This window comes from Petromyzon marinus, chromosome 36 (assembly GCF_048934315.1).
Source record: "Petromyzon marinus isolate PM22_M1 ecotype Great Lakes invasive population chromosome 36, UKy_Petmar_22M1.pri1.0, whole genome shotgun sequence".
Lineage (NCBI taxonomy): Eukaryota > Metazoa > Chordata > Hyperoartia > Petromyzontiformes > Petromyzontidae > Petromyzon > Petromyzon marinus.
This window is the reverse complement of record NC_133702.1, coordinates 6,469,546-6,490,855: the sequence shown is the minus strand read 5'-3', so window position 1 is coordinate 6,490,855 and position 21,310 is coordinate 6,469,546. Positions and strand designations below refer to the sequence as shown.

Below are 21,310 nucleotides of genomic sequence, written 5' to 3'. Positions count from 1 at the left end.
CTATGAAACCTCTATTATTAAACCTGTTAGTTTAAATGCATAATTTCAAGCGGGAGCATTCCACATATACTGAATATTAGAAAAAAAATTACATTGATTACTAAGAGTTAAATAACGTTATATGGTATATTTACTGTTTCGATAAAGGTATTTAAAATTGTGATAATAACAATTTCAACAGGAAGGACCCTATGAGCTGTTAGGCTTTCTTTCATTTGCATCCTGTGATAGTACGGATGTTGTACAATACAGATCTTAGTTACAATCGCGATTTTTATATCTTCATACAAACAGCAAGTATCAGGACATGTATCTTAAGATTACACGAAAACAAACACCAGGTTGACTTTTGAACAAATTAGAGAGGTTGCCAAATAGTGGCTGGAATTTGACACGAAACATTTCTAAATGAGGTATGACTCTAAAGCACCTACATTCATGTTGTCCGAACATTGCATCCTATCTTCCACTACCGTGAGGCAATAGTTTTGAAATGTAAAAGAGACGCAGTATGGTTCCATTTGCAAGGAGCTTCATTGTACAAAGGACAGTTTTGAGCCAAGCGTTTGTGCATGTATGTGTGCGTCCGTGTATTTCCGTGCGAGTTTGTGCGTGCATGTATGCCTGTGCGTGCGTGTCCGTGCGTGCTCGTGTACATGCGCACGCGTGTGTACCTGTGCTTGCGTGTGTGTTGCGCGCCTGTGCGTGCGTGTATATATGTACGTTGTGGGGAGCGATAGTGTAGCGGTTAGCGCGCTGCGCTATGAACCTGGCGACTCGGGTTCGATTCCCGCTCACGGCCAACACCAGTGACGATAATCCGAACTGGTCCCGGGCCTCCCCTAGGTCGACTCAGCCTCAAATGAGTACCTGGTGCGGTGTGTAAACATTGCCACTAGGGAGACAAAGGCGGTCGGGCGTGGTGCTGGCCACCCACCCCCTCGTGTACCGTTCCGGCCTTCATAGGTGCTCGCTAACAGCACTTGCCCCTACAGTCTGTTAAGGCTATACGGGGGGATCTTTGATCTTTGATATGTACGTATGTTGAACTTTTTTCGCACCGTACGTAGCCAACCGTGCTCATTGGGAGGTGTGCGTTTGTGTCCAGGTGCTGGCCGGGGACGTGGAGGAGGCGATCTGTCTACATGCGTTCTACTACGCCATCTGGCAGCGCTTCGAGGCTCTTCCCGAGCGCTACAACTGGCAGCTCAAGGCACCCGATGTCCACTTCTACCCCCTGCGGCCCGAGCTGGTGGAGTCCACTTACCTCCTGTATCAGGTGGCCAGCCTCTGCTTTTGTTCGCTGTCATTTTTCTCATGGCTCTCCCTGCTCTATTGCCAGTAGTTAAACGTTGGCTGTGGTATAGATACACAAACCGAAAATAATCATCATTATTCGTGAACGATCCACTGCTCAATCAAGGCTTTCCCTAAGCTCTATCCATCTCTCGGGGTCTTGCGATGTAACGATCCACCTCACACGAACCACGAGCTGATCAAAAGTGGATAATATATATAAAACTAAGGTGTACAATCCTTTATCAATCCACTGCTGGATGAGAGCCTGTCCACGATGTGTCGATGATGGGGGTTGTTTGACCATGCTTTACCACGCTGGTTAGTTTGGGTTAGTGAAGGTGAAGGGCCTTGGACTGGTTCAGATTTAATTCACCGCTGATGTTAGCCGTGGCCCGGAATCAAACTCAGGTCGCTGGGTTCATAGCGCCCATCGCTCCAAGCTGATAATATGGAAAGAAAAATATAATAAAATAAATTAATATTGTGCCTTCCACTACCATCGCTGCCTTTTAATTTGAAAAGTATGTTGCAAGCTAACAGAGTGGTTAGCGCTCTGCTCTGCACTGCACTATAAACCCGGTGACCTTAGGTTTGATTCCTTGCCACGGCTAATGTCAGTGATGATGAGCCCGCACTGACCAGCCTGGTGAAGTACGGTCAAACAATCCCCTATGACTGACACGGCTTGGAGAGGCCCTCATCCAGGAGGAGATTATCATGGAGCTGTGTCACTTATGGTAATTAGTGCTGCTTCAGATCAGATATCGAGAAGCAGGATTTGCAGTTGTTTACATGCGGGTACATTTATTGCACAGCGTGAGCTTGCTACGCATTTGTGTCATGGTTCGCGATGCAGGTCCACCCACGCTTTGCCATACTTGTCCATGTGATGTGTGAAGTGAAAAACTGCTGAAACTCAAGCCATGAAGTTAGAATTGATGAGTGAAATAACTTTGTTTTAGTTTGATAGTCAATTCTTGGTATTCGCATTGTATTTTTAGGCCACAAAGAACCCGTTTTACCTGCACGTCGGCCAAAAAATTCTGCAGAGCATCGAGAAGCACACAAGAGTGAGGTAAACTGGCCAGCCCACCGGTGCATTGTCTAAAAAAGTTGTGCGAAAAGGAATATTGGCCAACGCGTGAATTGCCCCCCCCCCCCCCCAGCATCGAGGGGTCCCTAAGCGGTGCACGAGAAGGGGAGGGGGTGGCACGCCGTGTCCGCTTGCTTGCGTCAACATCAAGAAATCTCTCTTATCATGCCTCGCATGTGTCACCTGACCTCACCATGCGGTGTGTATAATGCACACAGCCTTGTTTTACACTGCCAACTCAAAAGAGTCAAAATTCGTGGCCATTTAATTCCAGACAGCAGCATGACAATGAGACAACTGTATACAGGCCTTCGTCCTTGATGGGAATCATAAGTGCAGTATAGCCATCCTCGTTTACTGCTGCCTAAAACCTCAGGGGCTTTAGGTAGACAAACCTATTCCTGATCACTAGCAAAGATGAAACCAGTATACAGTTATATTCTTAGCTCTTTCGGTAAAGTCACGTTGAAGGGAAACAATAAAATAATAATATATATAAAACAATAAAAATTCTCACGACGTTTCGACCATAACACAAACGGTCATCATCAGGTGTGAAAAACACAGCGTGACTTTACCGAAAGAGCTAAGAATATGAATTACTGCAGTCACGAAAGCTTTAAATCAAAATTCAGTATACAGTTGTTTCATTGGCCTGCTGCCGTGTACAATAACATTTCCACCAATATGATTTCTGTTGAGTTGGTAGTCTAAAACAAGGCTGGTTTGCATTACACACACAGTGAGGTGATGCTGTGTGGTGTGCATGGCACGATGAGATGGCTGTACTTAACGGTCACAATCGGATACTTTTTATGGCTATAAATATATTTTTTCTGTGTTATCCTTGTTGTTTCCAGCCTGCACTCACCTAACTGCCAAACTGGTTTTTCATAATTTTACGGAAAGCCGATGGAATTGGCTGAGCCATCTCTCCCCCCCCCCCCCCCCACGGGCGGACGCAGGTGCGGCTACGCGACGCTCCACCACGTCATCGACAAGTCCAAGGAGGACCGCATGGAGAGCTTCTTCCTGAGCGAAACCTGCAAGTACCTCTTCCTGGTACGCTGCCTCTGTGTGTGTACCCTTCACTGGCGCGGTCATCGGGAAGTGTTGCTACTGATGCGGCGGACCCTGTCTATCTTATCAATTCACAGCTTATACATGGGCATCGGTGAAATAGCGGGACAATGAATACATGTATAATTATACTGCTTGTTTACCCCTGAGCCTCATTTAACCTCATGACCGGTTTTTACGGAAGTTTCCTGCCACGTTTGTTTTCAGCACGGGGCAATATTGCTATGTTTTTTAATCCCCATTGAGTAATATGCAGGTTATTTTTTCAGAATTGGAATGTTGGTCCAATGCCTGGTTACATTGCATGTAGTTTTTTTTTCATCTGGGAGGAAACTGGACAACCCGGAGGAAATTGGTGCAGAATGGGGGGAGAAAACATACAAATTTCACGCAGAAAGTTGGTGCCTGAGTTGGCAATCAAACCCCAGACCCTTCTTCCTGTGAGGCACCAGGCTTGGAATACGTTTTGCCGACAACAACACGTTTGGGCTCGTCATCCGTTCCTTTAACAAGTTAGGAAAAACCTTGCAATCATGTGGATTAAGTAACACTTTCCAACATGCATGTCTGCTACAGTATTTAAGTAGTGGAGTTGAAACTGCAGGGGGGTGGGGGGTGGGTAGCTGTCAGGGAAACACATTTGCTCTGGTTTGTGTCTGCAAGCTTTGGGCAACACTTTCATTACTTTTGCCAGTTTTCAAAAGTGTGACATTTTCCTAAATAACAACACAAATTTATTCTACAGAGAACTACAATGAACCCTGCATTACATCTCACCAAAGGACTTGATTTGAGACTCGCAAATGGCAGTGAGGTGGTGGTTACCACGCTGTTAATTCTCATTATTAAGCATTTTACCTGCTCTGCAGGCTAGACCATGCCCCTTAAAAAGACAAACCTCTAGTTTGAAAATGTACTGATTTTTAGGAACTGCTCATTCTTGTACAACTTCCAGTTATGAGCATAGTAACGAAAAAATGGCATTCTGAAAATCAAGAGCGGTATAACGATGATGTGGGTAGCACACTGTGCTATGAACTTGGCAACTTGAGTTTAATTCCCGGCCATAGCTAAGATCAGTCACGAGTGATATCTGAACCGGTTCCGGGCCGCCCCTTCACCCACATGCACTGACCAGCATGGTAAAGTATGGTCAAGCAACCCCCATGGCTGACACAGCGTGCAGAGACCATCATCCATCAGCGAGATGACAAACGTTCTGTAAACATTTTTAACATGATTCTTTATAACGATGATGACGATGCTGAATCTCCCACACTGCCCTTGGCTGCCCCAGCCTTGATCCACTCCTGGTGCTCTCACGGCGCGTGTTTGATGACACGCGTGCGCCGTCGCAAGCGAGCGCAGACGCTATCGCTGACGAGCGCACACTCGCGTTGCCGCCACAGCTTTTCGACATTGAGAACCCCGTGCACGTGGGCGGCCGCGCATTCATCTTCACCACCGAGGGACACCTGCTGCCCGTCGGCCGCCAACTGCGCAGGAAAACGCTCGCCGGTGGCAGTGGCGCCAATGGCGTCGCGGGGAGGGCCCAAGGAGCCTCGGGTGGGAGTGAAAGTGGCGACGCAGGGGACGCCTCCGCCGTCTGGCAAAGCCAACAATCCTGGACGACGACGACGGAGCTGCCTGGCGCTGCCCTCAACTCCAGCGTGAGTGCCTCCCGTCTCGGTTGCGCCATTTCGTCGTGTAGATCGGCGACCGTGGGCACGGTCGGTTCTAAAGCCTCGCTGAGCGTTTCTCAGCTCCACTCATCGTGACCCCATCATGGTACAGATGGCTGTGATTACCGATCATCGTGTGCTAATGCAGTGTCGGTGGCTTAATTTGCATAGGATAACAAAAAAAATTGGCAACCGCAATTAAAAGCGTGATGTGGATGGGGAGAGGAGTCAAGAGGAACTGCTGTTGAGATACGCTGACCTTGAGGCCAGTAGGCATGCGATGATGCAATCGCTCATCGGATAAAAATGGATTCCTATGCTCGTAAATCCTTGCGGTGAATTGTACATAAGAATCCCTAATACTGGTAGGAACCTCCTGGTTACACCAGCCCACAGGGGATTATTGTGTCCGTCCGTCGTACGTCCAAAATTGGGAGGGGTGGGGCTGGGTGGAGAGGGGAGGGTGGGGAGGGAGGGGCTGGGTGGGGAGGGGCTGGGTGGGGAGGGGCTGGGTGGGGAGGGTGGGGCTGGGTGGGGGGTGGGAGGGGTGGGGCTGGGTGGGGAGGGTGGGGCTGGGTGGGGAGGGGCTGGTCACCCCGTGGTGCCCTTATAAAACTCAACGTTTAACCTACTCACGCCGGCTTATGCCCGCCCTCACAGTCGGTCATATTTGCGGAATACACCATGCCGCCGTTGGCCCTGGCCATTGACTGAGCAACCCAACGTTCCTACCAGCTCCTTCCGCAGGAATGTGTTTTTTGAGTCAAGTGTGCCGTGTGTAATGTGTGCGCATGACCCCCGCAGCCACTAGAGGTGCTTAATTTCACTGCCGTTAAAAAAAAAATGTTTTCTTGACAAAAGCCCTGTGAAGCGGCACTTCCACGGGCTGTTCTCTGATTACGCAGAGGCACAACACTCTTGAGATTTCCAAAAATGGATTATTCATCTCGTGATGTGATGATGCCGATAGAAGGACTGCAATGCATGGTTTAGCAAAAATAATTTAATGGTCACTGAGGCTTTGATGGGGAGGCTCGTAGCCAAAGCAAAGGAACTCTTGCTGAATTTTACTGCACTCGCAACGGCAAAAAGTCCCCGCTATTATTTTCATTGGAATTTAATATGTTTGTGCTCCTGGGCGATGCTGACTCGGAGAAATAGAACGCCAGCCTCGTGCGGATGATTTACAGAGGGGGCGAGCACAAAGCGTGCACCGCTGCCGCCGATAATCGTATCGGCATCGGAGGATTTACATTGACGCGGCTCAAATAAGGAGTCGTTTGTTTCACAGTGAGTGTGTAATTATCGTGCCGAAACCTACAGAGGGAACCTTAATCAAGATGCGGCAATCATTTGCCTAACGTGAAAATGCCGTGAATGTAAAGTAGAGAAATGTAGGAAGTAATTCGATGACGTTGCGTGCCCTCGCTAGTGTTTTGTTATTTACACGGTCCGGTTCGATGTCGATCGTACAGATACCAGAAAAATAATGACTCCTCGATACATTTGCATTTAATGTTTTTTTTAATGTTGTGTTTAAAAATACGATTATTTAGAATTGATGCAAATTGTATGCTTATATTTGAGAGCCGTGGTGCAGTGGTTGTACACTGGGCTATGAACTTGGCAACCCGAGGTTGATGCCAGGTGACGGCTAACATAAGTGGCGGGTGATATATGAATAAGGTCCTAGGCGCACTGCCCTTTACTAATCCACACTGACCAGTCCCCCTATGGCTGGCATGGCATGGGAAGGCCTTCATGTAGCAGTGGATTGATATGGAGGCTTGAAATAATGTATATTTTAAATGACATTTAGAGGACAAAACTGTGCCAACAAGACAAAAGTTGAATTAGTTTTCCTAAATTATCACATTTTATTGTGACCCCTGAAGCATGCAGGGGTGTGTTTCATTACATGCCTACCAGATTACAATGCATCCCGACGCCAGTCAAGATTTAAGTGATGATAATAATATTAACAAGGTAGTAGAAGGAGACAAGAGCGATCTAAATGCCTGCTCACACCGAATTAGCAAACACGACAGTAAACTCTGTCCTGTGCAAGGGACAGTGGAAACCATTTGAAAATGAAATTACACCGACCCACCTTCGCGTGTCTTTGAAGTCCCACTCGTGCTTTTAATCACCGGAAAGAACGAGGGCGTTCATATCAGGGTGGTCACATTTAAAAATAGAAAAACTATTGGGAGGATGCAGATATTTTCAATTTCCCCATCTCAAAGAATTGTTTTGACAATCCACGGCGTACGCTTTGAACAGAGCGATGATCAAAGAAATTGCCACCGCTGCGATGATTGGGCCATTTCTTGACTTTCCCAGTGACTTAATGTTCTTAAAGGAATAAGATGTAGGTTCAACCCTGCAACTACTTGCTTACACCAACTGCTGGCAGAAGGGCCTCAACTAGAAGGGACATTTTTAGTGCCAGAAGTCCTGTAAGGTATCGGATGCACCCACACTTTACCCCACCACAACCTGGAGATTCACCCCACCACAACCTGGAGATTCACTTAACTGTGGTGCTGCTGGGTGGACAGAGGCAGAAGGGGGGGAGGGGGGATTTAGAAACGTGCATCTAGTTTCAGCTGCCGCACTGGGAGTTCGGACTGGCGACCTTTGCATTGCAAGCTCATTGCGCTAACGACATGGCCGTAGGATAAACAGGGTTTAATTTTGACTTAGTTTTCGTGACTGCAGGAATTCATATTCTTGGGTCTTTCGGTAAAGTCACGTAGATAGGTTCTGTTATCTACTTTGAACCTATCTACGTGACTTTACGGAAAGACCCAATAATATAGGGTTTAATTTCTCACTGAATTACTTCCCAGGTCGCTGTTATATTGGAGTAGCCATGTGACGAGTAGCCATGTGACGAGTAGGCACAGCGAAAGGTATACTGGATGAGGTGCTGCTGGGTGCAGAAATATTTTCTAGGTAGCTTGCCAAGACACTCGGCTGAAAGTAAGCCCCAAGTACCCACAGTTTACCAAACCACACACGACCTGGCGATTCACAGACTGGTGTACCCATTTATTCTGCTTTGAAGGACAAGTGAGGGAGGGGGTTTTAAAAAAAAGTGACCATTGTAATTTTCTCCAGGGTGGTTTAATCTTTCCTGTGTGTGTCTCTCTCTGTCTCTGTTTGTCCCTGGCAGTGTTGGCGGGTGAACCCGGAGAGAAGATTTTCTTTGCCACTGAAGCCAATGTACATGCAGCAGATTGAAAGCATGGTGGGGCTGCTGTGAATATGCCAGTAAATCTCAATACGTGCCTCATCCACGGGATGAATGTAAAAACAAAAACCTCAACTATTTTTCAACTGACGTGCTGGCACCTGTGGCTTGGAAAAAAATATGCAAAGTCTACAGCCACGATAAACAAATAAGGGGCTACATTGGTAGCTGTGCACAGAACACATACTTCAAAAAAAGCCGAACCAGGTGCCTTGTAACAAAAAAATATATAATAGCCTGAGGATTTGGGGCTAGCTTGTCCATCTTGGATATTAATTAAATAGTTTAAGTTTCAACGAAGGGCTCGGCGAGTCTCAGAATTGTCTCTGAGGAGGGTCCTGCATCGGGATGTTTGGGCAATCCTATTTAATGGTGTTTTTGCACTTCTAAATTATTGAAATTATGTTTGTTATGCAATATCTGTCAATGAGAAAAAAAAGCAAACCTCACATTCAACTCAATACAGTTCATTTGTCCGTTAAGATTATGCCTGAGACACCGCAGGGTAGGGAGAAATTCATCCGACTGTAAATACGGCACTCTCAGTTGTACGCCCTGCGCACTGCAGATGGGCCGTTGCCCGAAACGTTACCCTGTCGCATATGAAATCTCTTCAACGGGCAGTATTTATGACGAATGCAGTGAGAGTTTTTGTTGTGTACGCGCTGTGCTCAAACAGACAAACATCTATGCAATAGGGATGTCTGATTTGTCTTGTTTTATGTCAATTTGTCGCTGTTGTACCGAGTTGTGAAAGTTTGCTGTTTTGTAAAGAGCAGAGTTTACATGTTCATAGGCAGTGCTTCCTCTGTCTCACTGGCAGAAAGAAAATATCACTTAGTTCCCTGGTGGTGTTGACCGTCTGACATGGGTTTTTGAAAGTTAAAGCCGTGGGCTATTTATTATGCATCAGGGTTGCTCAAAACCGGCGGACGTTTCATGATGCCTTGGATTCATTGATCGACATCCAGTCGTCCACTCGCGATAACGTGCATCACGTCATCTGTGTGATGCACGTATCCGTGTACTTCAGCGGACAAATGAAAGCATGTACGGTCGCTCGGATATGAATACTGACAGAAAGTCGGGGCACATCAGAGTCCATCAGAGCCATTTATCTATCAAGTGGCACGTTGCGACTGCCGCAAGCGTGCATAACGACGCATCGATTAATATCGATTCCAATAATCATGGTAACATGCGTCAAATCTCGCGCGTAAAACAAATGCATTACTATCGATTCGTGTCTGCTGTACGTAATTGGTTCACGTGACCCCCCCCCCTCCCCCCTGCAGCCACTAGTGGCCTCAACATTCTCCACGGTGCTCAAATTTGTTTTTCTTATTGAATCGAATTATGACCCACAATTTCCAGGGGGGTGCATCATCCCACCCCTACTCGGCATGGTCTCTGCATTGTCTCGTGCCAGGCCAGGTCCTGTTTCTTGCAGTCAGCCAGTGACTTGTGACCCGTGGAAGACAAAGTGTGGATGTTCATCGTCTTGAGGGGGAATCAGTGTGGGCAGTGCCTTCCCGTGTAAGCACAGTCTACTCCAAAATGGCCCCATAGTGGCCCGTTTTTATTTTGATAGGAGTGGGGAATCTGCATCCACGGTGAGGCGGCCCGGAAGTTCGATTTATCCGACACGGCAAGCATCTTGGCTGCATTTATCGAGTGCACGACAAATATTTTCACCAAAAATTAGACACGCACTTTATCCCCGAATTTAGCACGCGGAAGCCATTTTTCCGTCACTGCCAAGGGCCTCTTGCAGTGACAGAAGTGACCGAGGTGTGGGTGTGTTCATGTGTGACCCACAAAAGGTTTTTGAAAATTCATTTGGCTCTCGATAAAGCAAGAGGATCCCTCACCCCTTGTTTTTGTGATGAGGACGACAGCAGATGTGGTCCATTGGCGCACGGCTCGGAAGAAACCAGTTGTGCGGGCAAAGAAACAATTTTCGGCAACAGCTGCGTGCGGTGACTTTTGTGGGCATCGTCGTACCCTTAAATTGGCTTGGAGTTATATTACTATATTTTTGAAATTTCAAATAGAGCTGTGATAATTTACAGATAATAAGGGTGCGTGGATATTTTGTTGATAATTAAAAAAAAAGATCCCTCTTGGGCGCTTTTAATGCGCCGATGCGAGACGTTAACTTTAATCGCCGAATGGATGAAAATATTCACGAGCTGTTCGTTACCGTCTGATGTGGGGCGTTGGGCTTTTGAAGCCCTGTCCGTGATTGAAATTTGAGCCATAACCGTGCTTGAGAAAACCCACGAGGGTTAGAAGTTTGGCAAATATCCAGTTTTTTTTCTGGCTTGGTTTGCAACGCCAACACAGGACCACTGATCTTTTTATTATTATACAAGGCAAAAGATCAAGTACTATATTTCCGTTTGGTAGACAATCAAAATAACTCGGCCAATGTGTAATGATAAAACTCGTGTAAGTTTTCAAAGTTTATTGAAAATACAGCCTTAGCACACTCAATAAGTAGTGCGCGAGGACAACACTTAACGGCTCTGGCCATTCATGGTTGATTACTCTGAGCCAGTTGTAATAGAGAAAATGAATTAAATGAATAAATATAGTATATATTATTTCTTTATATTATAAATGGTAATTGTGCCATATTTGTGTCACAAGCAATGGGGAGCAATATCGAAAATACAATGCGTGTCATGCGTGTAATGTGCCTTCGAATTGTGAAATAACGATGTCGAAATGATATTTTTCTAAATACACTGAAATAAAGTTATTAGTGCATCTATTTTAGCGGCCCTCTGCTCTCTTCACAATTGTATCGTTACGCATTTATAAAAAAAAAACGGCGATTGAGAGTGATATAGTGACCTGGTCTTGATAATTCGAGACGAGAAAAATGCTCGTGAAATCTCACAGCTTTGCCTCCCAACCCAAAGGCTCCAGTTGTCTTTCCCATGTTTACCCCGATGTTTTACTTTATGCAAACGAATGCCAGGTTGCAAAAAAATTGAGGAATAGGAGGAAAGTTGAGTTTTTTTTTAAAGATTAGCATGGTGAAAATTGTACTTCGTGGTTTCTTTTGACCATCAAAATACCATTTAGTCGGAATGAGTCCCAGGACTGATGAACTTCTCGTCATGTAAATGTGTATAACCCATGTAACGATTATCACATAGACCAGGTGGCTCAGCGGTAGAGAGCGGTTTGGTATCGCAAAGTTATGAGTTTAAATCCTGCTTGGGGGGCGATTCGGTCCGTCATCCCTCTGGGGTTACTAATGAGTACAACTCCACAGTGATTGTCCTATGGAAAGACTCGTCCCCATCATAGGGACGTGGAATTTTCACTATTTCGGGTCTGTAAACGGGAGGTGACCACCACCTGATTGCTCTTTTGAACAGAAATCCCTTTGACGTTTTCATTCGCGGCACATTTAGCAGAATGTCTTTGCTCAGGAATCATGAAAAAAATCCAGTTAGTCCTGTGTTCTGCAGCAGTAAGTCAACATTAACAAGTTTTATTTTTATTAGAGGACGTTTACAAAAACTATAGCCACACGTAATCATTAACACTTCAAGAACTTAATGGGATATTAGACCATTTTTTTGTATAAACACAGCTAGCATTGTTTATTTTTAATATATAGTGCAGTTTAACACGTAGGCTTTCGTGACCAATATCCATAAGAGGTTTTTGGGTTAGATCACGTAAATATATAAATGTGTCGTTAAAACCCGCCACCACCCGACACAGCCAACTAGTCAGGGTTGTCACGTAAACAGAACGTGGCCAATTCGTCACTAGTACAGCACACCGGTGAGTTGGAGAGCCAATTGTAAATGTTGTGGCTTTGCTCTCCAACACACCCGTGTGCTGTACTAGTGACGAATCGGCCACGTTCTGTTTACGTGACAACCCTTACTAGTTGGCTGTGTCGGGTGGTGGCGGGTTTTAACGACAATATATTTACGCGATCTAACCTAAAAACCTCTTATGGATATATAGTGCACTTCGCATTTATCTTCAGAATTGCCTCGTTCACGTAAACCAATGAAGCATAGCAGGGGCTTCCAACCATTTGTGTATAAAAAAAATCGTTATTCTTAATAATTTAATTGGATCGTTTCTATACGCTAATCTAATGGTCTTATAGACAAACTGCTCCCTGGTATATAATGTGGAATTTCAACAACTGATACATAACCACCTACAGATGACCACCGCTGTTTTAATGCAGCTTTTGAATTTAAGCGGCACTGCCAAACTATTGACCACTGACCAAATTAACGGGAAAACGTAAAGAGCGGTTCGTTAAACAGAGGTGCTCTGTATGGAGTCGGCCCGCACCATCCTGAAATTAATGCGCGTCTGCCCTCCCTTTGGGGGCGTGGCCGAAGCGGGGGACCCTCCGGACACGAGGCACCCTCGAACGGCCGCACGGACGCCCTGCGTCTCCCGCCGGCGCAGGAGCAGCACGACGGCCGGCACGGCGCTCGCCTCGCAGAACGCCAGCCCGTGCCCCATCGCCACCAGCCAGCCCGTGGCGGCGGCGCCGGGAACCCTTCCCGGCGCCGTCGCCACGTCCACGAACACCCTGGGCGACACGCACACGCCGTGCACGATGGCCAGCGACAGCAGCAACGTGTGCAGCTGCCCCTCCGCCTGCGCCCGGAGCCGCGTGCGCGCCCAGGGCCGCCCCTTGCCGGGGCGCCGCACCCGGCACGCCGCCAGCGCCGAGCAGCTCGCCGAGAAGACGAGCGGCAGGCAGAAGTGGCAGCCGAAGACCCACCAGACGCGCGAGCGCTCGTACGCGGCGCGCAGCCGCTCGGCGAGGTTGCCGGCGGCCGCCCAGCGCCGGCGGGAATCGCTGCCGTGCGACGTCCGGCCCGGCCGCGCCTCGCCGGCGAAGCCCGTGGAGCGACGGCGAAGCTCGGGAGTCGGGCTCGCTCCGAACGTCGCTTCGCGCCGCGACCGGTCGAGCCGCGGAGTGAAGGCGGCGGCGGCGTTAGAAACGTCGGGCGCGAGCTCGGTGGCGAGCGACGTCGGGACGGAGGGGACGCCGGCGGTCTGGCCGGAGACGTCGGCGGAGGGAGACGGAACGAGTTGGAGCGGCGGCTCGGACGGACTCCGTCCGAGGGCGACCAGCGGCGGCAGCAGCTCGGGGAGCGCGAGCAGAGCGGCGCCCACCCAGACGACGGCGATCTTGCCCGCGATGGAGGCCCACGTCTCGGTGGCGCCGGAGTGCGTGGGGAAGAACGCGGCACGAAGGCGCTCCATGGCCAGGGCGCACAGCGTGAACGTGCACACGCCCAGCACGAGGGCCTGTCAAAGACAACGGTCCCCCGTGTAGCCTCTTCTTAACAGACTGCCGTTGGGGCAAGTGCTGCGAGCGAGCAGCACCTATGAAGGCCGGCACGGCAAACGACGGGTGGGCGGCCAGCACCACGCCTGGTCGTCTTTCTCTTTTTTCGTAGTGCAGCCACCCGTTTTGTCAATCCACTGCTGGATGAGAGTATCCCCACGCCGTGCGTTATATGACCATACTTCACCACGTTGCTCAGTGCGGGTTGGTGACGGTAGGGAGGAGAGACGTGGGAGCATAATTACAGTACAGTACAATAATGAATTTGGCTGCAATTATTCAAAGTTGTTTACTACACTTCTCCCTAAGCCATGCCCCTGGGAGGCAGGACAGCACGTAGGTTATACTGGTAGGAACGAAGTTGTAAACTGAGTGTACCAGCCTGCAATAGATTAATGTGTCCGTCCGTCCCCTTTCAATACTTTAACGAAGTGAAATCTCGTGCTGTTGGGGTGTAAAAATAAAATTGCGCAAAATTCCAATGTTCCTACCAGCCCACCCTGCAGGGACCTGTTATAATGCTCGTGATATGAGTGCTCTCTCTGTGTGCATGGGTTTCTCCAGGCAGTTTGTTTTATTGCCACACAGAATACTAAAAATAATAACAATGTCATTTATACTCTTTGGTTCTATTGGGTAAAGTCACGTAGGTAAAAAATAAAATTACCTACGTGACTTTACCCAATAAAACCAAAGAGTATGGATCCTAGCAGTCACGAAAGCTTTAAATCTAGAATGTAATTTATCCAGCAGAGCTGCAATGAGTCTCAAGCCTCTTGTTCAGGAGGGTACTAACATTGAGATGTTTGGTAAATTCCATTTTAAAAAGTTTTTTTTTGCACGTGGGAGGAAACCAGCTTTCCAAGACACAACTAACCGCGCATTTAAAAGAATAACACTCCTTTTAAATGTCCACGCAGATGGATTTAAGAATGGGCTTTTTGTATCCTGCCATCTTCTTCGCACCTCCAAATGGCACGGTTGGCCAGGTACGGTGCGAAAGAAGTTCAACGTATGGTACGTACATCTGGTCACCGTAGAGCCAGTGGGTTAGAGAGTGTAATACACTTGCGTGGTCCCACGATCCACGTTGGTTCACAGGTGCGAGCCACCAGTTTGAAGGACTGACTGCAGTATTATTGATTATGATGATTGAGACCCTTGCTGAGAATTAGTCCTGACCACTCGGTGAGGTTTCCCCTCTATAAATGATGACCGCATTATTGATTGATGATGATGTGGACTCTACCGATGGGTCTTGAGACTCGGTGAGGTTTTCCAATCTAAGCTCTCAGTGGTGTTTAACCTTTACTGCAGGCTTTCACCCCTTTTGTTCTTGATCGTTAAAAACATATATAATGTTAATCAAGACATAAGTTTGATTAAACAAAGCAGTTGTACTTACGTGCCCTTGGCTTAATTTGTGTTTCGATTATTTACCTTCTAAAAAAAAATGTGGCATGCCTCGCACCCCCAGAAATGGCAACTCGCGCCTCCACGGCGTGCGTGCCCCCCAGGTTAAGAACCACTGCCAATCTACAGGTATCGTGATGACATACATCACTTCGTGATGCTCCTTTGGTAGTGGTGCATAAGCACAATTGACGAACAAAAAAAACTCAAAACACTCGTCACCAACACCGCTTTAAAAGAAAAAAAAAACAATCTGCGACGTTTCAGGCAATGACCCTTCAAGTGCATTGAAGAAGGGCTATTGGCCATAACGCTGCCGATTTTATATATTTTTGTTATAATTATTGTATCTTTTTAAGGCAGGGTTCTTGGTGAGTACGTTTAGGCATTCTAATGGCAGTGTCACTGACGAATGCTGATAATTATATGACTGTTAGACCCCATTGAGAGGGAAGCTTGAGACTCCATTAGGTCTGCCTCTATACATTTCAATGCCAGCGTCATTGGTCCATTAAGGATTAGTAGGATGAGTGGTTGAGTACCTTGCCACGATTGATGGTGAAGTTATACGATGTAAATTGTATTATAATAGCAGTATTGTTCATTCGTGATGAAGTTAACTGTTAAAGAAAGGAGTCTGAGTTTGAGGTTTTGCATTATAAAATATAACGACTCTTGACAATGGCAATGAGTGATTGCTGAGACTGAGTCTCGAGACTCAGCGGGGAGTAGTAAGTTCAGTTAAGTTGTTTTATTTAGCCAGGCCAGGACTCAAGGGACCATGATGGAGTATAAGTATCACTTGTAAGAGTGACATCATCCTAAACACATGGCAATGACGGTGAAGTACGGTGCGAAAGAAGTTCAACTTACATACTATACGGCGTGGTCCAAATGTCTTGTGACCCCAGTTTAATTCTCTGAAACGTATTATTTTTAAGTTTCAGGTTTATTTAAAGGGGAAAAAAATTAGAGGTCAATTAATTCGGGGTCACACGACATCTGGACCGCCCTGGGCATAATGCGTAACTGTGGCTGAGCAATAGCTTCTTGGCTGGCCAAGAGGAAGTCAGTCCTGTCTCACTCCTCACTCACCTCGTCACTCACCTCCTCACTCACCTCGCAGTCCTGTCTCACTCCTCACTCACCTGCTCACTCACCTCGTGGTCCTGTCTCACTCCTCACTCACCTCGTCACTCACCTCCTCACTCACCTCGTAGTCCTGTCTCACTCCTCACTCACCTCGTAGTCCTGTCTCACTCCTCACTCACCTCGTCACTCACCTCCTCACTCACCTCGTAGTCCTGTCTCACTCCTCACTCACCTCCTCACTCACCTCACCCACCTCGCAGTCCTGCCTCACTCACTCACCTCCTCACTCACCTCCTCACTCACCTCGTAGTCCTGTCTCACTCCTCACTCACCTCCTCACTCACCTCGTAGTGCTGCCTCACTCCTCACTCACCTCCTCACTCACCTCGCAGTCCTGTCTCACTCCTCACTCACCTCACTCATCTCGTGTCCTGTCTCACTCCTCACTCACCTCCTCACTCACCTCGTAGTCCTGTCTCACTCCTCACTCACCTCCTCACTCACCTCCTCACTCACCTCGTGTCCTGCCTCACTCCTCACTCACCTCCTCACCTCGCAGTCCTGTCTCACTCCTCACTCACCTCGTAGTCCTGTCTCACTCCTCACTCACCTCCTCACTCACCTCGTAGTCGTGTCTCACTCCTCACTCACCTCATCACTCACCTCCTCACTCACCTCGTAGTCCTGTCTCACTCCTCACTCACCTCCTCACTCACCTCCTCACCCACCTCGCAGTCCTGCCTCACTCCTCACTCACCTCCTCACTCACCTCGTAGTCCTGTCTCACTCCTCACTCACCTCGTCACTCACCTCCTCACTCACCTCGTAGTCCTGTCTCACTCCTCACTCACCTCCTCACTCACCTCCTCACCCACCTCGCAGTCCTGCCTCACTCACTCACCTCCTCACTCACCTCGTAGTCCTGTCTCACTCCTCACTCACCTCGTCACTCACCTCCTCACTCACGTCGTAGTCCTGCCTCACTCCTCACCTCCTCACTCACCTCGCAGTCCTGTCTCACTCCTCACTCACCTCCTCACTCACCTCGTAGTCCTGTCTCACTCCTCACTCACCTCCTCACTCACCTCCTCACTTACCTCGTAGTCCTGTCTCACTCCTCACTCACCTCCTCACTCACCTCGTAGTCCTGTCTCACTCCTCACTCACCTCCTCACTCACCTCCTCACTCACCTCGCAGTCCTGTCTCACTCCTCACTCACCTCCTCACTCACCTCGTAGTCCTGCCTCACTCCTCACTCACCTCCTCACTCACCACGTAGTCCTGTCTCACTCCTCACTCACCTCCTCAGTGTTAAGATAACAAAAGGGGTTCCACAGGGTTCCATCCTCGGCTCCCTCTTGTTCTCTCTTTATGTAAATGACTTGGGCACTGACCTGAATCATTCCAGGATAAATCTTTTTGCAGATGACACGATGAAGATTACTGCTGGCAGCTCTCCGGATGACGTGATTGCTAAGCTCCAGTGTGATTTCAACAAACTACAACATCAGCTAGTTGCTCTTAAACTAGTCCTGAATACCTCCAAAACCAAGGTGCTATGCTTCTCACCAGGACTAAAGCAGGAAGTTATTTTTCCCCAATTACATTCCTTAAATAATTATCAAATAGAGCAAGTCAAGATCTATAAGTATCTTGGGGCCATCCTGGATTCAAAACTGAATTTTGAAGATCACATTGATTATATTGGTAAAGACAAAAATAAACATTGGTTTTCTGTATCGACACAAGCACTGCTTCCCCACTATGTTCCGTTTGGAATTGATAAAAGCTACCATACTGCCTCTACTCGATTACTGTGATATCGTGTATAAATCAGCCCCAAGTACTGTACTGAAGAAGCTTGATTCCATCTATCACTGGGCCTTAAGATTTGCATTGAACTGCCCATATAGGACTCACCACTGTAATCTCTACATTGGGTCAAACTTAACTTATCTTAATGTACGACGGCTTGTGCACCAGATCTTATTTATTCACGATGTACTTACAAAAAAATCCGCAGACTACCTGCTGGATCTCCTCGCTGTTTCAAAGAACAAATTTGACCTCAGGTCTTCGCTCATTTACCAGCCTCACATTTTTTATTGCCGTACAAAAACTGGAGGAAGGGCCTTTGCTATTGATGCCCCCAGGGTCCGGAATGCTATTGCCAATAAACTGCAACTTGAATCGCTACCAATGAGATCTTCTCTCAAAACTGCTCTAGAAGAGTTGTACACCCCTAGCTGCCACTGCTATTCATTGGCGTAAAATAAAATAAAATGTTTTCGCTCCGGATGACGCTGCAAAGTATTATCTGTATTTTGATTAGCGTGTTGTGATCTTAAAGGTGCATTGAAAAATTTGATACTCTGACTGATGCTTCTGTTGTTGTGGAGTAACTCATGCAGCCAGCTATGGTTCTAGGATTTGGTGTTACATGTTATTTATGTAGTTTATTGTAAAAATTCGGTCACTGTTACGTTGCAATTATGGCTTTATTTTTTGGTGATTTCGAAAAGTTTTTTGGTTTGGACTTATGTGTTTTATTGTAGTACGGAGTTAGACTGATGGCCTTAAGTAAGTTTTCTTGTGGTTGTTGTTGTTTGACTTGCATCCCACTGGGATTTTTTGCACACAGCGTTGGTGTACAGTGCTTTTTTTTCAGGAATATTTTTGCTGTTTTTTCATGGATTTTCTATTTGCACAGTCAGTCACAAAGTCACTTTAAGATGTTTTCTTGTTCGTGTTTTTGTTTTTTTTTGTTTGTTGTGGTTGCACCCGATTCAAAAGCCGAATGGCTCACAGGGCTATACCAAAATAAAGAAACTGAAACTGAAAATCACCTCGTAGTCCTGCCTCACTATACCCACTCACTCACCTCCTCACTCACCTCGCAGTAGCGGAGCGCCACTTGAATCGCGCGGCGCTCCGCGGGCCCCACCAGAGGCGTCTCGGCCGCCACCGCCGCCGGCAGCGCGGCCGTCGCGAAGAGCCCCAAGGCGGCGGAGAGAGCCCCGAGCAGGGCGGGCGCGACCCCGCGGGGGCCGCCGCCCACCCGGCAAAGCAGCACGGCCGCGTTGCCACCGACGCCGACCACGAAGAGCGCCGCGGAGACTCCGAGAGCGAGGAGGGAGAGCCACGGGCTGCCGCCAGAGACGGCGGAGAGCGGCGGCGGCGGCGATGGTGGTGGTGGTGGTGATGGGTGGCCCGGTGGAGCCACGATGCTCTCTCCACCACCCATCCCCGCCCCAAAGACGAAGATCCTCACCTCGCGTAGCCTTCACAGAGTGTCGGGGCAAGTGCCGTGAGCGAGTAGCAACCTGTGAAGGCCGGCACGCCACACGGGCGGGGTGGATGGCCAGCAACCACGCCCGACCGCCTTTGTCTCTCCAGTGGCGATGTTTGTTTTTTTACACACCGCACCGAGTGCTCATTTGAGGCTTGAGTCGACTTCGGGGAGTTGGTGGCCCTGAGCGGGAATCGAACTCCGGACAGCGGGGTTCGTAGCGCAGCGCGCGAACCGCGGGACACTACCGCTCCCCCCCCCACACACAGACACACAGAGAGACAGAGACACAGACACACACAGAGAGACACAGACACAAACAGACACACAGAGACACACAGACGCAGACACAGAGACACACAGACACACACACAGACACACACAGAGACACAAACAGACACACGGAGACACACAGACGCAGAGACAGAGACACACAGACACACACAGAGACACAAATAGACACAGAGAGCGGCACACAGAGACACAAACAGAGACAGAGAGTCAGAGACGCACAGACACACAGAGAGACACACAGACACAGAGAGACACACAGAGACACACAGACGCAGAGACAGACACACACAGAGACACAAACAGACACACAGAGAGAGATACAGAGACAGAGACACACACAGACACACACAGAGAGACACAGAGAGACACACACAGAGACACAGAGAGACACAGACACACAGACACACACAGAGAGACACAGAGAGACACACAGAGACACAGAGAGACACAGAAACACACACAAAGAGACACAGAGACACAGACGCAGAGACAGACACACAGAGAGACAGAGAGCCACACACAGACACAGAGAGACACAGAGACACACACAGAGAGACACAGAGACACACACAGAGAGACACAGAGACACACACAGAGAGACACAGAGACACACACAGAGAGACACAGAGACACACAGAGAGACACAGAGACACACACAGAGAGACACAGAGACGCGCTGCGTCGTCACCTCCGCGTCTCTCTGCTGTGAGAGACGTTCCAGGCTCCCAACGCGAAAGGCAACACCTGTAGCTAAAATAATTAAATATTGATAATTCCATTGGCCCGAGTCTGTCGTGGTCGCGTTACGTGAGCCAGCGGTGTCGAGTTGCCCTCCTGTGATGTGCGTTAGGCAAGGGGGCCTTTGTGCTTCTGTGTGTCTGGGATGGAGACAAAGGCGGCCGGGCGTGGTGCTGGCCAACCCCTTCGATTGCCGTGCCGACCTTCATAGGTGCTGCTCGCTAACAACACTTGCCCTCAATAGTCGTAAATTTTCGATTTAAAGCTTTCGTGACTGCATGGATTCATCTTCTTGGTTCTTTCGGTAAAGTCACGTAGAATGGAAATAAAATAATACAAATAAAACAATAATAAAATAAAATTCTCACGACGTTTTCGGCCACGACACAAGTAGCCTTCTTCTTGTGTTGTGGCCGAAACGTCGTGATAATTTTATTTTATTATGTTTTATTTTTATTATTTTATTTCCATTCTACGTGACTTTACCGAAATACCCAAGAAGACTCAATAGTCGTGTTAAGGGTATACGGGGGGGATCTTTGACGAGGGATGGACAGGTGTGGTGTGGCTATAATATCCGCAACCAACGTTCGGCCAACGTTGGCGCGTGGTTGAAATCGTTCGACCATCGTTGTTGGCCCAACGTTTCCTGGGTGTCGCGAAAATACAAAAAAAAATGTTTAACGTTGTTGACACCGGGCACAAAGTTTGAGATGCGTC

At 48.0% G+C, this 21,310-nt stretch overlaps 2 protein-coding genes across 2 annotated transcripts in view; one reads left to right on the top strand and one right to left on the bottom strand.

The window, feature by feature from the left end:
• EDEM1 (ER degradation enhancing alpha-mannosidase like protein 1) overlaps positions 1-11,186 on the top strand; it is a 31,721-nt gene extending 20,535 nt beyond the window's left edge. Inside the window, exons 8-12 of the mRNA XM_032966585.2 lie at positions 1,109-1,279; positions 2,301-2,374; positions 3,358-3,454; positions 4,882-5,142; positions 8,333-11,186. Of these exons, the coding sequence (XP_032822476.1) occupies positions 1,109-1,279; positions 2,301-2,374; positions 3,358-3,454; positions 4,882-5,142; positions 8,333-8,422 (693 nt within the window). The 3' untranslated portion in view covers positions 8,423-11,186. The remainder of the gene's footprint in view (positions 1-1,108; positions 1,280-2,300; positions 2,375-3,357; positions 3,455-4,881; positions 5,143-8,332) is intronic.
• Positions 11,187-12,255: 1,069 nt separating this feature from the next.
• On the bottom strand, positions 12,256-13,698 carry LOC116949471 (uncharacterized). Its single transcript, XM_032966846.2, has one exon. The coding sequence runs from the start codon at positions 13,676-13,678 to the stop codon at positions 12,713-12,715; it is 966 nt and encodes a 321-aa protein (XP_032822737.2). The 5' UTR covers positions 13,679-13,698; the 3' UTR covers positions 12,256-12,712.
• Between the last annotated feature and the right edge of the window lie 7,612 nt (positions 13,699-21,310).

Coding starts and splice junctions, on each gene's coding strand:
- LOC116949471 (XM_032966846.2), bottom strand. CDS start 13,678: ATGGAGCGCCTTCGTGCCGCGTTCTTCCCCACGCACTCCGGCGCCACC.